The sequence below is a fragment of the Nomascus leucogenys genome, chromosome 10 (assembly GCF_006542625.1).
Source record: "Nomascus leucogenys isolate Asia chromosome 10, Asia_NLE_v1, whole genome shotgun sequence".
NCBI classification, from domain to species: domain Eukaryota; kingdom Metazoa; phylum Chordata; class Mammalia; order Primates; family Hylobatidae; genus Nomascus; species Nomascus leucogenys.
The window spans coordinates 53,982,480-53,997,519 of record NC_044390.1 but is presented as its reverse complement, the minus strand read 5'-3'; the positions used below and the strand labels follow the sequence as shown (position 1 = coordinate 53,997,519).

Sequence of the window (15,040 nt, the reverse complement as noted above, 5' to 3'; positions counted from 1 at the left end):
TACGATCTCGGCTCACTGCAACCTCTGCCTCCCAAGTTCAAGCAATTCTCCCGCCTCAGCCTCCTAAGTAGCTGGGATTACTGACACCTGCCACCACTCCCGGCTAATTTTTTGTATTTTTAGTAGAGATGGGGTTTCACCATGTTGGTCAGGCTGATCTTGAACTCCTGACCTCAGGTGATCTGCCTGTCTCGACCTCCCAAAGTGCTGGGATTACAGGCATGAGTCACCGCGCCCGGCCCTTTTTTTTCTCTTTTAAGAGATGGGGGTTTCATTCTGTTGCCCAGGCTAGAGTGCAGCAGTGACATGATCACCACTCACGGCAGCTTCGACCTCCTGGGTTCAAGCAATCCTCCTGCCTCAACCTCCAGAGTAGCTGGAACTACAGGCGTGCATTACCACACCTGTCTAATTTTATTGTTGTAGAGGTAGAGTCTTGCTGTGTTACAGCCCAGGCTGCCAGGCTGGTCTCAAACTCCTGGGCTCAAGCGATCCTCCTGCCTGAGCCTCTCAAAGCACTGGGATTACAGGCATGAGCCACCATACCCAGTGGGAGCCTGTTTCAAACTTCTGTTTCTTTTTTTTTTTTTTTTTTTTTGAGGCAGAGTCTCACTCTGTCACCCAGGCTGGAGTGCAGTGGCTCAATCTTGGCTCACTGCAACCTCCACCTCCCGGGTTCAAGTGATTCTCCTGCCTCAGCCTCCCAAGTAGCCGGGATTAGAGGTGTGCACCACCACACCCGGCTAATTTTTTTGTGTTTTTAGTAGAGATGGGGTTTCACCATGTTGGCCAGGCTGGTCTTGAACTCCTGACCTCAAATGATCCGCCCACCTTGGCCTCAAACTTTTGTTCTTGTTATGCCTTATTTTACCCCACAGGGATTCAGGTGAAACTGAATGCAACTGCAGACGGCTAGGCATCTCACAGATCTGCAAGTTACCATCTCCTTAGCCGGTCTTCAAAAGGCACCAGGCCTTTTGAATAAATACATATATTTACTTATTTATTTATTTTCCCCTTCATCTGCAAGATTCCATAAGGTGTCTGAGAACACAGGAGCTATTCCCTTCCTTACCTCGGCCAAAAGAGCAGCTTTGGGTTTTGGGGGGGTTTTTGAGATAGAGTCTTGCTCTGTCACCCAGGCTGGAGTGCAGTGGCGTGATCTCAGCTCACTGCAACCTTCGCCTCCTGGGTTCAAGCGATTTTCCTGCCTCAGTCTCTTGAGTAGCTGGGATTACAGGTGCCCATCACCACACCTGGCTAATTTTTGTATTTTTGGTAGAGACAGGGTTTCACCATGTTGGCCAGGCTGGCCTTGAACTCCTGACCTCAGGTGATCCGCTCATCTCAGCCTCCCAAAGTGCTGGGATTACAGGCGTGAGCCACTGCACCTGGCCAGCTTTGGTTTTCTTCTTTCCCACTAGCATGATCCTGAAAGGAGCTTCCACCCAGGCCCCATTTTGGTTATTTTGCAGGGCAAGTCCCTGCCCTGCCAGCAGAGGGTTCCAGAAGGGCCTCTGTGGGCCTGCTTGGCGTCTACCAGCACATGGCAAAGACAGCCTGGTCACCTGGTCACCACCAGGACTACTCAGGCTCCCTCTGCCCCACTCAGGGCATCCTGCTGTGATTTGGGGGATATGTCAGTTCCTCCATAGCAAGCCCCGTTGGATGCACGTCACACCCTGTAGATTCCTGTCCAGCCCCTCCTACTTCTCGGACATCCGAATGGCCCCCAGACTAAATGCTTTTCTCAGCTTTGGGGCAGCCACCAACGGAGTCTGGCTGCCGCCATCCCAGGGAAAATGGTGTCCAGAGACAGTGGCTGAGGCACGTCACGGTGTGCAGCGTGGAGAGGTGGCGGCGGCCTTGTTGCACTTGCGCCTTCTCGCTCTCTCCCCTCTCTCTCTGTCTCTCAGTCTAACCCGCCAGGCGTGGCTTGCTGAACTAACCCAAATCCCGACACTGTGTTCCTTTTGTTCACAAAACCATTTTTAATATTTTGACAGGAAAAGTAAAGGTATCAAACAAAAGCAGATCATTCCAAAGGTAAAAAAAAAAAACACACCCCGCGCGACACGTTCCAAGATATCTTGCTTCTCTGCCCATCTTGAGAGCTTTCACTTCTGCAGCTTCATTTCCTCCTCCTTCCCACTATCTCCCCCTCCCTCCAAGAAAAAAAAAAATGTTCTCGTGTTGAGATGATTTGGAGCTGTCTCTTTACGGGTTTCCCAGAAGCAGGGTCTGAGATGGGGTATTTGCACACACAGCTGCTTATGGAGGGGGGCTTACAGGAGAAGGCAGAGAGAAGGGGTGAGGGAGGAAGCCAGGGGCATAAGCGCAGCTGAAGTCTGGCCTCAGCCTGGTCCCACAGGGAGCTCTAGTGGGTTCATAGCACCACAGAGCTCATCCTGCCCCAAGGTAATGGGACCCTTCCGTTTAACATCCCCATCTTCAGTCCCTGGCTACAGGGCTGCTTCCAGATGGGACAAAGAACCTCTCAAGCGCTCTGTCTCGTTTCCACATACAAGTGCGGCAATTTAGGAAATTTGCAAGCAGAGTAAGAATAGCCTTGCAGTCTAGTTAGCAGATGGGAGAGGGCTAATTCCTCTTGTCAGCTGATAGAACTGGCTGACACATGACGGTGGCCTGTCCGATGAGCTCATGCAGATGGCACAGAAAGGACCTGGCCCTTCTTGACTCAAGTAATGTAAACTGTAGGAGCTGTGCAGAGGAGAGGGACGGCCAGGTTCAGTAGCACTGGCTTCCTCTCTAACCCAGAGGAAGAGGAAATGGGGCAGCCACTCAGGCTGTGAAAAAGGCTGTCATCAGCCCTCCTGGAACCAGCGCTGTGTGCAAAGTGCAAACCCACCTCATTCCACTGGGCCTGCATCAATAGTGTGGTCCTGAGACCAAACCTAAGAGTTGCTGCCCGGGCACTCGCTGCGGGGACGCTGTTCTGCCCTGGCTCCGGGGACGCCTGTGATGCTTCCCTGTGCCTGTGTGGGCTGTGGGAGGGCAGGCCGGACCCCATGTGTCTGTCCTAGAACCTGCTGGACTCCAAGTCCCTGAAACTCATCATCAGCATGACCCTGCACGACCGCACCACCAAGTCCCTACTGCACCTGCACAAGAAGAAAAAGCCACCAAGCATCAGTGCCCAGTTCCAGGTAGGTGGAGCAGGAGAGGAGGGAGGTGGCGGTCAGCTCAGCCTCACGCTTGTGTAGCTTCACCTGACACCGAGCACAGCCCGTCTCTACTAAAAATACAAAAATTAGCCGGGCATGGTGGGCACCTGTAATCTCAGCTCCTTGGGAGGCTGAGGCAGGAGAATTGCTGGAACCTGGGAGGCTGAGGTTGCAGTGAGCCCAGATCACGCCATTGCACTCCACCCTGGGCAACAAGAGTGAGACTCCATCTCAAAAAAAAAAAAAAAAACACTACATCCATGGTCCCTTTTGTTTCAAATCTCCAGAAAGCGTCTGTCTAGTCGTCCCCAGCCCCAGCCTTCCACCTGAAGCAAAAACAAGCACTGGTGGCCCTGGGACCATGGGGACCACATAGCTCCCTCAATGGTTTCCGGGGATGGCGCAGGCTTGGGTCACGACGTCCAGCTGGAACCTCTTGTGTTCCATTGCCAGGGACCCACATCTGTGCAGACCCCATCCACCCCACACTGATGCTAGAGCATCCCAGGTCTCCTCCCACAGAACAGCGGCTGCCAGGGTCCCTGACTCAACCCAAACGCTTTCTCTTTCCCTTAACAGACATCCCTTAATAAGCTCTTGGAGGCGCTGGGGAAGGCAGAGCCCTTCTTTATCCGCTGCATCCGTTCCAATGCTGAAAAGGTGAGTTTCTCTAAGGTGTTTGGGAGGAGGAGGCCCATGCCGGACTCTTAGGGGTGTCGGTGTCCCTGCATCCAGCCCCAGCCTCCATGCAGTATGGCGGATGGTGCAGCAGTCCATCCAGAGGCAGCCGGGGGTGGAGCATTAGCAGTGAGGATGGCCCAAGTGGCCATTTAAGAGCAGGGACATCATCTGGAACATGGAGAGGCCCAGAGAAGGTTTGATTAGGGAGCGACAGGTCAGGGGTGCTCTTCAGATACATCCCAAAGAGTAGCTGGTGCAAGGAGTATACCAGAAGGCAGGGGCTGAAATTACGTAGCAGAGTCTCAGAGGTACACACAGCCTGCTGCTCACATTACAAGTTTCTAGAGAGACCCTCAGAGCCCCGGTGGGGCCACCAGTGGGGGCTCCAGGCTCAGCACTGGCACAGGCTTCCTTTACCCGAGAGGTCCACTCTGACCCTGGGAGGACAGCTTGGGGCTTTGCCAGGGACTTAGCAGGGGTGTGGGCTCCCAGACAAATGTGAGCACACAGCCAGGCAGGAACCTCCCGCCAACTGTACCTGGGGAGATGCTCCATCGTGCACCTTCTCTGCTCGTGGGCTGTGCCAGCAGATGATTATCTGTGATAAGACCCATTTTGTGCACTGGAGGGTGGCAGCATCCCTGGCCTCCACATCCACCCCCAGTCATGACAACCCTCCCCATTCTTTCCCGTTTGCTTTTTTTTGTTTTTGTTTGTTTGTTTGTTTGTTTTTGAGACAGAATCTCCCTCTGTCACCCAGGCTGGAGTACAGTGGTGCGATCTCGGCTCACTGCAGCCTCGACCTCCCAGGTTCAAGCCATCCTCCTGCCTCACCCTCCCAAGTAGCTGGGATTACAGGTGCCCACCATGCCCAGCTAATTTTTGTATTTTTAGTACAGATGGGGTTTCACCATGTTGGCCAGGCTGGTCTTGAACTCCTGACTTCAAGTGATCCACCCATCTCAGCCTCCCAAAGCGCTGGGATTACAAGCGTAAGCCACCACGCCCAGCACCGTTTGTCTTTATAGCAACACCATGCCTTATCCCTTACTGCCCACCAGAGTGAAGTCCAGACCCCTGAGCTCCAGGCTTAAAGCCCACTGAGGCAGCCGCATTTCCAGCCTCTTCTCTCCCCTGGCAGGAAGCATCTCCCTGTGTCCCCATCAGCCCCTTGGCTTCTTCCTTCTCCTCTGGGCCTCCACCCAGCTGTTCTCTGCCTGTTCCCTCCTCAGGACACAGCCCAGCATCTCCTCTCTCCTGGGACACCTCCCATGGGGTGCTGGGCTTTGTCCGCCCCATCACCTGTGTGTGACTCCTGACCCCAGACCAAGCTCTCCTCTCCACCGAATCCCCAGCACTTACCCCAGTGCCTGGCAGAGAACAGGCCCGGAACACTGGGCTTTGTCCGCCCCATCACCTGTGTGTGGCTCCTGCCCCCAGACCAAGCTCTCCTCTCCACCGAATTCCCAGCACTTACCCCAGTGCCTGCCATGGAGAACAAGCCCAGAACAGATTTGCATTTGGGTTCTTTTTTTTTTTTCTTTTTTTTTTAATAAATTTAAATGACTAGAGATGGGGTCTCACTATGTTGCCCAGGCTGGTCTCGAACTCCTGGCCTCAACTGATCCTCCCATCTTGGCCTCATTCCAGAAAGAGTGTCTGGAGCAAGGACGGACCCCTTGTCCTGGTACTCCTGGCTGCCGTGCCATAGAATACTCCCAGGTCGGCTAGCCAGCACCCACATGTGCACCCTGACCATGCCTGTGTTCGGGATCCCAAGAGGCAGTGGTCGCATGGGAAAGTGCCCTCATCTCACAGTTCCCAGGCCTGAGCCGCCGACAGACTTGGGCATCCTGTCAGGTCAAGGCCACCTGCCTGATCTCTCACATTCCCATTTCAGAAAGAGCTGTGCTTTGACGACGAGCTGGTCCTGCAGCAGCTGCGCTACACCGGCATGCTGGAGACCGTGCGCATCCGGAGGTCAGGGTACAGTGCCAAGTACACGTTCCAGGTAGGCCACAAGCACACATACCTGGACACACCTGTTTCATGGCAAAGGCAATCACCGTCTCCCAAAGAGAGCTCCTTGCTGGAGTGTAAATCCAGCAGGTTGGCCAGGTGCAGTGGCTCACGCCTGTAATCCTGGCACCTTGGGAGGCCAAGGCGGGCCGATCACCTGAGGTCAAGAGTTCAAGACCAGCCTGACCAACATGGTGAAACCCCATCTCTACTAAAAATACAAAAATAAGCCGGGTGTGGCAGCAGCTGCCTGTACTCCTAGCTACTGAGGAGGCTGAGGCAGGAGGATCCCTTGTTTTTTTGTTATTGTTGTTTTTTTTGTTGTGTTTTTTGTTTTTTGTTTTTTTTTGTTTTTTGTTTTTTGTGTTTTTTTTTTTTGAGACGGAGTCTCGCTCTGTCACCCAGGCTGGAGTGTGGTGGCGCAATCTCGGCTCACTGCAAGCTCCGCCTCCCGGGTTCACGCCATTCTCCTGCCTCAGCCTCTCCGAGTAGCTGGGACTACAGGCGCCCGCCACCACGCCCGGCTAATTTTTTGTATTTTTAGTAGAGACGGGGTTTCACTGTGGTCTCGATCTCCTGACCTCGTGATCCGCCCGCCTCGGCCTCCCAAAGTGCTGGGATTACAAGCGTGAGCCACCGCGCCCGGCCAAGGAGGATCCCTTGAATCCAGGAGGCGGAGGTTGCAGTGAGCTGAGATCGAGCCAGTGCACTCCGGCCTGGGCAACAGAGCAAGACTCCATCTCAAAAAAAGAAAAGAAAAAAGAAAAAAGAAACCCCTGCCTCATGCCAAGAGCTGGTACCCGTGTCACCCTGAGCCCAAAGCCAGAGATGACAGCGCCTGGTTCCCTTTCACGCTTTCCTTTCATAGCCCCAGGGACTAGAATGTAAAGTGCCTCTTTTCTCATACACTGAACAGAAATAATGTCTTTCTAATCCTATGCGGATAAGAAAAGCAAAATTATAAAAAATGCAGAAATGCTGGTGTGTTTTACCAATGCTTGGCCCTTAAATATTTGAAATAATAATTTACTAGAAAGAAATGTTCCGGGCGGGTGTAGTGGCACACGCCTGTAATCCCAACACTTTGGGAGGCCAAGGCAGGAGGATCACTTGAGCCTAGGAGTTTGAGACCAGCTTGGACAACATAGTGAGAGCCCGTCTCTGCAAAAAATTTAAATTAGCTGGGCACAGTGGCTCACGCCTGTAATTGCAGCATTTTGGGAGGCCAAGGCAGGTGGATCACTTGAGATCAGGAGTAGGAGCCTGACCAACATGGTGAAACCCCATCTCTACTAAAAATACAAAAAAAAAAAAAAATTAGCCAGGCATGGTGGGGCACACCTGTAATCTCAGCTACTTGGGAGGCTGAGGCAGGAGAATCGCTTGAACCCAGGAGATGGAGGTTGCAATAGGCCGAGATCACGCCATTGCACTGCAGCCTGGCCAACAAGAGCAAAACTCCGCCTCAAAACAAAACAAAAAACAAAACAAAACAAAAAAAATTAGCCAGATAAGGTGGTATGCACCTGTGGTCCCAGCTACTCAGTAGGCTGAGGTGAGAAGATCACTTGAACCCAAGTAGTTTGAGGCTACAGTGAGTTATGACTGAGCCACTGCACTCCAGCCTGGATGGCAAAGCAAGACCTTGTCTCAAAAAAAAAAAAAAAAACTAGAGGCCCAGTGTGGTGGCTCATACCTGTAATTACACTTTGGGAGGGCAAGGCAGGCAGATTGCTTGAGCTCGGGAGCTTAAAATCAGTCCAGGCAACATGGTGAAACCCCGTCTCCACATAAAAATACAAAAGCCAGGCGTGCTGGCATGCAGTGTACTTCCAGCTACTTGCGGGGCTGAGGCAGGAGGATTGCTTGAGTCTGGGAGGTTGAAGGTTCAGTGAGCCATGTTTGTACCACTGCACTCCAGCCTGGACAACAGAGCGAGACTCTGTCTCAAAACAAAAACAAAAACAAAAACATGTTCCTCCAGCTACGATCTAACTCCCGCATAAGTCCTAGACTATAAGCCCCATTGCAAGGGTGTCTGTGGTTCCCAGCCACCTCGACCATCTAAAAGATCTAGGACCTTGTATCTGCAGTGGTCTTTCTTAAGATTACAGACTGTTGGCCAGGCGCGGTGGCTCATGCCTGTAATCCCAGCACTTTGGGAGGCCGAGGTGGGCGGATCACGAGGTCAGGAGATCGAGACCATCCTGGCTACCACGGTGAAACCCCGTCTCTACTAAAAAAAAAATTAGCCAGGTGAGGTTGCGGGTGCCTGTAGTCCCAGCGACTCGGGAGGCTGAGGCAGGAGAATGGTGTGAACCTGGGAGGAGGAGCTTGCAGTGAGCTGAGATTGTGCCACTGCAGTCCAGACTGGGCGGCAAAGTGAGACTCCGTCTCAAAAAAAAAGATTACGGACTGTTGACCTGGCATGGTGGCTCACGCCTGCAATCCTAGCACTTTGGGTCACGTGACCCATCTACCACTGCACCCAGCTGAGAACCCATTTCTTTGGGTTTTCTCTGGGGGGAGGTCGGGGGTGCAGAGCCTTGCTCTGTCACCCAGGCTGGAGTACAGTGGCATGATCTCGGCTCACTCCAACCTCCACTCCCGGGTTCAAGTGATTCTCCTTCCTCAGCCTCTCCAGTACATGGGATTACAGGCGCCTGCCACCATTCCTGGCTAATTTTGGTAGAGACGGGGTTTTGCCTTGTTGGCCAGGCTGGTCTCATTGGTTGAGCTCAGGAGTTCGAGACCAGCCTTGGCAGCATGGCAAAACCCTGTCCCTACAAAAAAATTTTTTTAATTAGCCAGGCATGATGGCTACAGGACTATGTGCCATAGTCCCAGCTTCCAGGGAGACTGAGGCAAGAGGATCACTTGAGCCTCGGAGGTCAAGGCTGCAGTGAGCTGAGATCACACCACTGCACTCCAGCCTGGGTAACAAAGTCAAAAAAAAAAAAAAAAATCAGACTATTTCTTTTTTTTTTTCTTAAGACGGAGTCTCTCTCTGTTGCCCAGGCTGGGTTGCAATGGCGCAATCTTGGCTCATTGCAACCTCTGCCTCCCAGGTTGAAGTGATTCTTCTGCCTCAGCCTCCCAAGTAGCTGGGACTACAGGTGTCTGCCACCATGCCCGGCTAAGTAGAGACGGGGTTTCACCATGTTGGCCAAGCTGGTCTCGAACTCCTGACCTCAGGTGATCCACCCGCCTCAGCCTCCCAAAGTGCTGGGATTACAGGCGTGAGCCACCACGCCCGGCCCAGACTATTTCTGAAAGCCTGAAATTTTAGATTTGTCATTACCATTCCCGTCAAACCCAATTTCACCTTAACCAGGGTCACCAGATCCCCGTCTCTTCATAGCTGGCCGGAACACTCACCTAGATTCTCCTATCTCCTCCCAAATAACGTAGGATTTCACCGAGCAGTTTCAGGTGCTCCTGCCCAACGATGCCCAGCCCTGCAGGGAGGTCATCTCCACACTCCTGGAGAAAATGAAGATAGACAAGAGGAACTACCAGATCGGGAAGACCAAGGTCAGCGCTCCTGCCCCTCAGGGCACTGCAAACCCACACCCTGCCTTCCACTGCACACCGTGTCTCCCCAGGCCCCCAGGGCCACTCTCTGAAACATACAGGGCTCTGTCTAGGAAATGCATTTCTCGGGACCCAGCAGAGCACTGCACCTAAGGGATAGGGGCCGCCCTGACTGAGCCCCACCTGCTGTTCTTCAGCGGGGCTCAGAGACTCCCTGCTCATCACCTGTTTATTGCTGCCCCACAGGTAGGAAAGGGACGGTCGTGCTAACTGGCAGGATTTAGGAGATGGTCCGTCCCCTTTACAGTATCAGGCAGGAGGTGGCCTGCACTTGTCCTCCCTTTCAGAGATCGTCTCCCATCTCTGGGCATGTGTTTGCCTCTTGCTGTGGGAGCATTACTCAGCCACCCGTGTTTAACAAGTGCCAAGGTCAGTCCCCCTGAAGGCCTCACCTGGTGTAAAAAATTCCCTTCCAGCCAAGCGAGGTGGCATGCACCCAGAGTCCCAGCTACTTGAATGGCTGAGGTGGGAGGATCCCTTGAGCCCAGGAGTTTGAGACCAGCCTGGGAAACATAGCAGGACCCCATCTCTATACAATATTTAAAAATTAGCCAAGCATGGTGGCATGCACCTGTGGTCTCAGCTGCGTGGCAGGCTGAGGCAGGAGTTTGAGACTGCAGTGAGCCATGATTGCACCACTGCACTTCAGCCTGGGTAACCGAGCGAGATCTTCTTTCTTTTTCTTTTTTGTTTTTATTTTTGAGACAGAGTCTCGCTCTGTCGCCCATACTGGTGGTGCGATTTCAGCTCACTGCAACTTCCACCTCCCAGGTTCAAGCGGTTCTCCTGCCTCAGCCTCCAAGCAGCTGGGATTGCAGGTGCCCACCATCACGCCTGACTAATTTTTGTATTTTTAGTAGAGACAGGGTTTCATTACAGGCACACACCTGTAGTCCCAGCTACTCAGGAGGCTGAGGCAGAAGAATCGCTTGAACCCGGGAGGCGGAGGTTGCAGTGAGCTGAGATCAGGCCACTGCACTCCAGCCTGGTGAGACTCCATCTCAAAAAAAAAAAAAAAAAAAGCCACAGCCAGGTGCAGTGGCTCATGCCTGTAATCCCAGCATTTTTGGGAGGCCAAGGCAGGCAGATCACTTGAGGTTGGGAGTTTGAGACCAGCCTGGCCAACATGGTGAAACCCTGTCTCTACTAAAAATACAAAAATTAGCCAGGCCTGGTGATGGGCACCTGTAGTCCCAGCTACTCGGGAGGCTGGGGCAGGAGAATCACTTGAACCCGGTAGGCGGAGGTTGCAGTGAGCCGAGATCGTGCCACTGCACGCCAGCCTGGGCAACAGAGTGAGACTCCATCTCAAAAAAATAATAAATAAATAAATAAATAAATAAAGCCCTGGTTGGTCAGCACACCAGCCTGGGTCTCACTCTGGAGTGGGCTATGCAGACCTCCCAGGCACAGAGATGGTGTCAGGGGCAGCGCGGCTGACCCCACCTGACTCCGTGCCCACCAGGTCTTCCTGAAGGAGACAGAGCGGCAAGCCCTGCAGGAGACACTGCACCGGGAGGTGGTGCGGAAAATCCTGTTGCTGCAGAGCTGGTTCCGGATGGTGCTGGAGCGTCGGCACTTCCTGCAGATGAAGCGGGCCGCTGTCACCATCCAGGCCTGCTGGCGGTCCTACCGGGTCCGGAGGGCACTGGAGAGGACGCAGGCCGCTGTGTACCTCCAGGCCGCATGGAGGGGCTACTGGCAGCGGAAGCTCTACCGGCGCCAGAAACAGAGCATCATCCGCCTGCAGAGCCTGTGCCGGGGGCACCTGCAGCGCAAGAGGTGAGCAGAGCCGGGCCACACTTCTCGGAATATTCCAGAAGCCAAAAGGGTCACTCACCAAATTGCTGCCCATGATATACCATCTGGCCTGTGGCACTAAGGGGATGTCATTCTGGACACAGGGCAAGGTTGGTGGGAAACCAGATACCTGGGCACACGTGGGCTGCAGAGAGGTGTTCCAAGGCTGGCAGGCAGCACTCAGGGACAAAGCCCTGCTTTGCCATTGGCTGCACCCATTCTCTGCCCAGGGACTCCCGTGTACCTGGATCAGTCAGGGAACACCTGAATTCAGGGTTGGAGGGGCTGCCTGGACCAGCCCAACACTCACATGGAGCTGGGGCATCTACCAGGCACAGAAAAGCCCCCAGGAGGATATCAGCAGCTCCCGTCCCAGCACCCACAGCTCTGAGCCCAGCCCCTCCCCGACCTAGGCACCCTGTGCACCTCTCCCCTGCCCACACAGACCCGGCCCTGCCACAAGTCATGTCCTAGCTCCTGGAGCAGGCCCTACCCACACATGCAAAAGCCTCCTAGGCCAGGTGCAATGGCTCATGCCTGTAATCCCAAAACTTTGGGAGGCCTAGGTGGGAGGATCGCTTGAGCACAGGAGTTTGAGACCATCCTGGCCAATGCAGCAAGATGCCATCTCTACACAAAATTAAAGACTTAGCCAGGTGTGGTGGTACACACCTGTAGTCCCAGCTATTCAGGAAGCTGAGGTGGGAGGATCACTTGGGCCTGGGATGTCAAGGCTGCAGTGAGCTATGATCATGCCACTGCACTCCAGCCTGAGTGACAGAGCCAGACACTGTCTCTAAAAACAAAACAGGCTGGGCATAATGGCTCACACCTGTAAGGCCAGCACTTTGGGAGGCCAAGGCAGGAAGATCACATGAGGCCAGGAGTTCGAGACCAGCCTGGCCAACATGGCAAAACCCCATCTCTACTAAAAATACAAAAATTTGCCGGGCTTGGTGGTACATGTCTATAATCTCAGTTACTAGGGAGGCTGAGACACAAGAATCACTTGAACCTGGGAGGCAGAGGTCACAGAGAGCCAAGATCGTGCCACTGCATTCCAGCCTGGACAACAGAGCGAGACTCTGTCTCAAAAATAAAATAAAATAAATAAAAATAAAAACAAAACAAAAAGCCTCCTAGAAAAAGACCCAAGGGAAAGCCCGCAGTGGACCCCAAAGGAGTTTGAGGCTTCTTAACAGAACCCACCCACCACAGCCCCAACAAGCGTCCTCTGCCCTAACAAGGCAGCCAGGTAGACGCAGGGCAGGGGTATCTGTGACATTGAGGGGGCACCACCCTCAGCCTCCTTTCCTGATCGAGGAGATTCCTGCTTTCCAGAAGCATCTCTCAGGGCCCCTAGCCACAGGCGAAGCCCTGTCTGCAGCCCACAGGCTGGGGGTCCCATCGGAACTCAGTGGGAGGTGGAGGGAGTGTTTGTTTCTGAACCAGCTGTCTACTTTTTCCTCACTCCAGCTTCAGCCAGATGATCTCGGAGAAGCAGAAGGCAGAAGAGAAGGAGAGGGAAGCCCTGGAAGCCGCAAGAGCAGGCGCTGAGGAGGGCAGGCTGGGTCAGGCGGCCGGCGGGCAGCAGGTAGCTGAGCAGGAGCCGGAGCCGGCGGAGGATGGTGGGCACCTAGCATCAGAGCCTGAGGTGCAGCCAAGTGACAGGTCCCCCCTAGAGCACTCCTCACCTGAGAAGGAGGCCCCAAGCCCAGAGAAGACTCTCCCGCCCCAGAAAACTGTGGCGGCTGAAAGTCATGAGAAAGTCCCCAGCAGCCGGGAGAAGCGTGAGTCGCGTCGGCAAAGAGGGCTGGAGCACGTCAAGTTCCAGAACAAACACATCCAGTCCTGCAAGGAGGAGAGTGCCCTCAGAGAACCTTCCAGAAGGGTCACCCAGGAGCAAGGGGTGAGTCTCCTGGAAGACAAAAAGGACAGCAGAGAAGATGAAACCCTTCTAGTCGTAGAGACGGAGGCTGAGAACACATCTCAAAAGCAGCCCACAGAGCAACCCCAGGCCATGGCAGTTGGCACGGTCTCTGAAGAAACCGAGAAGACGCTGCCCAGTGGGAGCCCCAGGCCTGGCCAGTTGGAGCGGCCGACCAGCCTGGCCTTGGACAGCAGGGTCAGCCCACCGGCCCCCGGCAGCGCCCCCGAGACCCCCGAGGACAAGAGCAAACCGTGTGGCAGCCCAAGGGTTCAGGAAAAGCCTGACAGCCCCGGGGGCTCCACGCAGATCCAGCGGTACCTGGACGCCGAGCGGCTGGCCAGCGCCGTGGAGCTGTGGCGAGGCAAGAAGCTGGTGGCCACTGCCAGCCCTAGTGCCATGCTCAGTCAGTCCCTGGACCTCAGCGACAGACACCGGGCCACAGGGGCCGCCCTCACGCCCACAGAGTAAGCCCCACACCCTCTTTTGTCTGAGCACCAGGGTCCAGGCCAAGTGGGCAAGGCCAGGGGCAGTGCCACACATCCTGGAAACACATGTGTAATCACGCCCAGTGGGTGCGCGGGAGCCCTGAGGGAGGAGGATGAGCAGGACATGCTAAAGACCAAGTGAAGACAAGGCACCCAGCCAGGGCCCAGGCTGGGACCGGGAGCCTTGAGGGGTCCCCAGAAGGAGCTGTGCTCACACAGAAAGGCCCCGGCCTTGAGAGAGGTGGCTCCTCAGGTCAAGGTCCCTGCTGCCCAGAAATCTTGGGCCTTGGTTTCTAATTGGTGAACAGGACTAACTGCACTCCTCGGGGTTAAAGGAACAGGGGCTTGCTCTGCCTGAGCCTTAGTAAGCCAAGCGTCGGTGACTTGGAATCTCCAGCTCCCTCTTCCAGAGGGCCTGCAGGACCAAAGGAAAGAAATCAGGGAGGAGACAGGCCTTCCCTGCAGCAGGCCCGCGCAGCTTCCCACTGCTCGTATTGGGAGCCAGATCATTCTCTGCGGTGGGGGCTGTCCTGTGTATCATAGGATGTTGAGCAGCATCCCTGGCCCCCACTTACCACATGCCAGGAGTATTATAGATAGACGATGGATGGAGGGAGGGAGAGAGAAAGGGAAAGATGTGTGTGTGTGTGGGTGGGTGGATGGATGGATGGATGGATGGAAGATAGAGATGATGGAGGGATGGATGGAAGGAAGATAGAGATGATGGAGGGATGGATGGATGGAAAATGGATAGAGGTGATGAATGGAAGACAGACACAGATGATGGATGGATGGAAGATACACATGATGGATGAAGGGATGGATAGATAGAAGACAGGTAGTAATGGTGGATAGAGGCATGGATGGATGGATGGATGATACAGATGATGGGGAGATGGATGGATAGAAGATAGGTAGAAATTAGGCTGGGCACGACGGCTCATGCTTGTAATCCCAGCACTTTGGGAGGCCAAGAGTTTGAGAGGAGTTCGAGACCAGCCTGGCCAACGTGGTGAAACCCTGTCTGTACTAAAAATACAAAAATTAGCTGGGCATGGTGGCGCATGCCTGTAATCCCAGCTACTCGGGAGGCTGAGACAGGAGAATCGCTTGAACCTGGGAGGCGGAGGTTGCAGTGAGCTGAGATCAAGCCACTGCACTCCAGCCTGGATGACAGAGATGAGACTCCGTCTCAAAAAAAAAAAAAAAAAAAATAGAGATTATGGATGGAAGGAAGATAGATGCCAATGATAGATGGATGGAAGGAAGATAAGTAGGTAGAAACAATGAATGGAGGGACGGAAGATAGGTAGAGATGATGGATGGGTGGGTGGGTGGATGGACAG

At 54.1% G+C, this 15,040-nt stretch overlaps 1 protein-coding gene across 6 annotated transcripts in view; it reads left to right on the top strand.

The window, feature by feature from the left end:
- MYO9B (myosin IXB) overlaps positions 1–15,040 on the top strand; it is a 134,667-nt gene that overhangs the window by 103,170 nt on the left and 16,457 nt on the right. For all 6 annotated transcript variants that reach the window (XM_030820498.1, XM_030820503.1, XM_030820501.1 and 3 more), the window contains 7 exons: positions 2,007–2,046; positions 3,045–3,167; positions 3,765–3,845; positions 5,767–5,877; positions 9,297–9,419; positions 10,945–11,261; positions 12,756–13,673. In XM_030820498.1, coding sequence (XP_030676358.1) covers positions 2,007–2,046; positions 3,045–3,167; positions 3,765–3,845; positions 5,767–5,877; positions 9,297–9,419; positions 10,945–11,261; positions 12,756–13,673 — 1,713 coding nt within the window. The remainder of the gene's footprint in view (positions 1–2,006; positions 2,047–3,044; positions 3,168–3,764; positions 3,846–5,766; positions 5,878–9,296; positions 9,420–10,944; positions 11,262–12,755; positions 13,674–15,040) is intronic.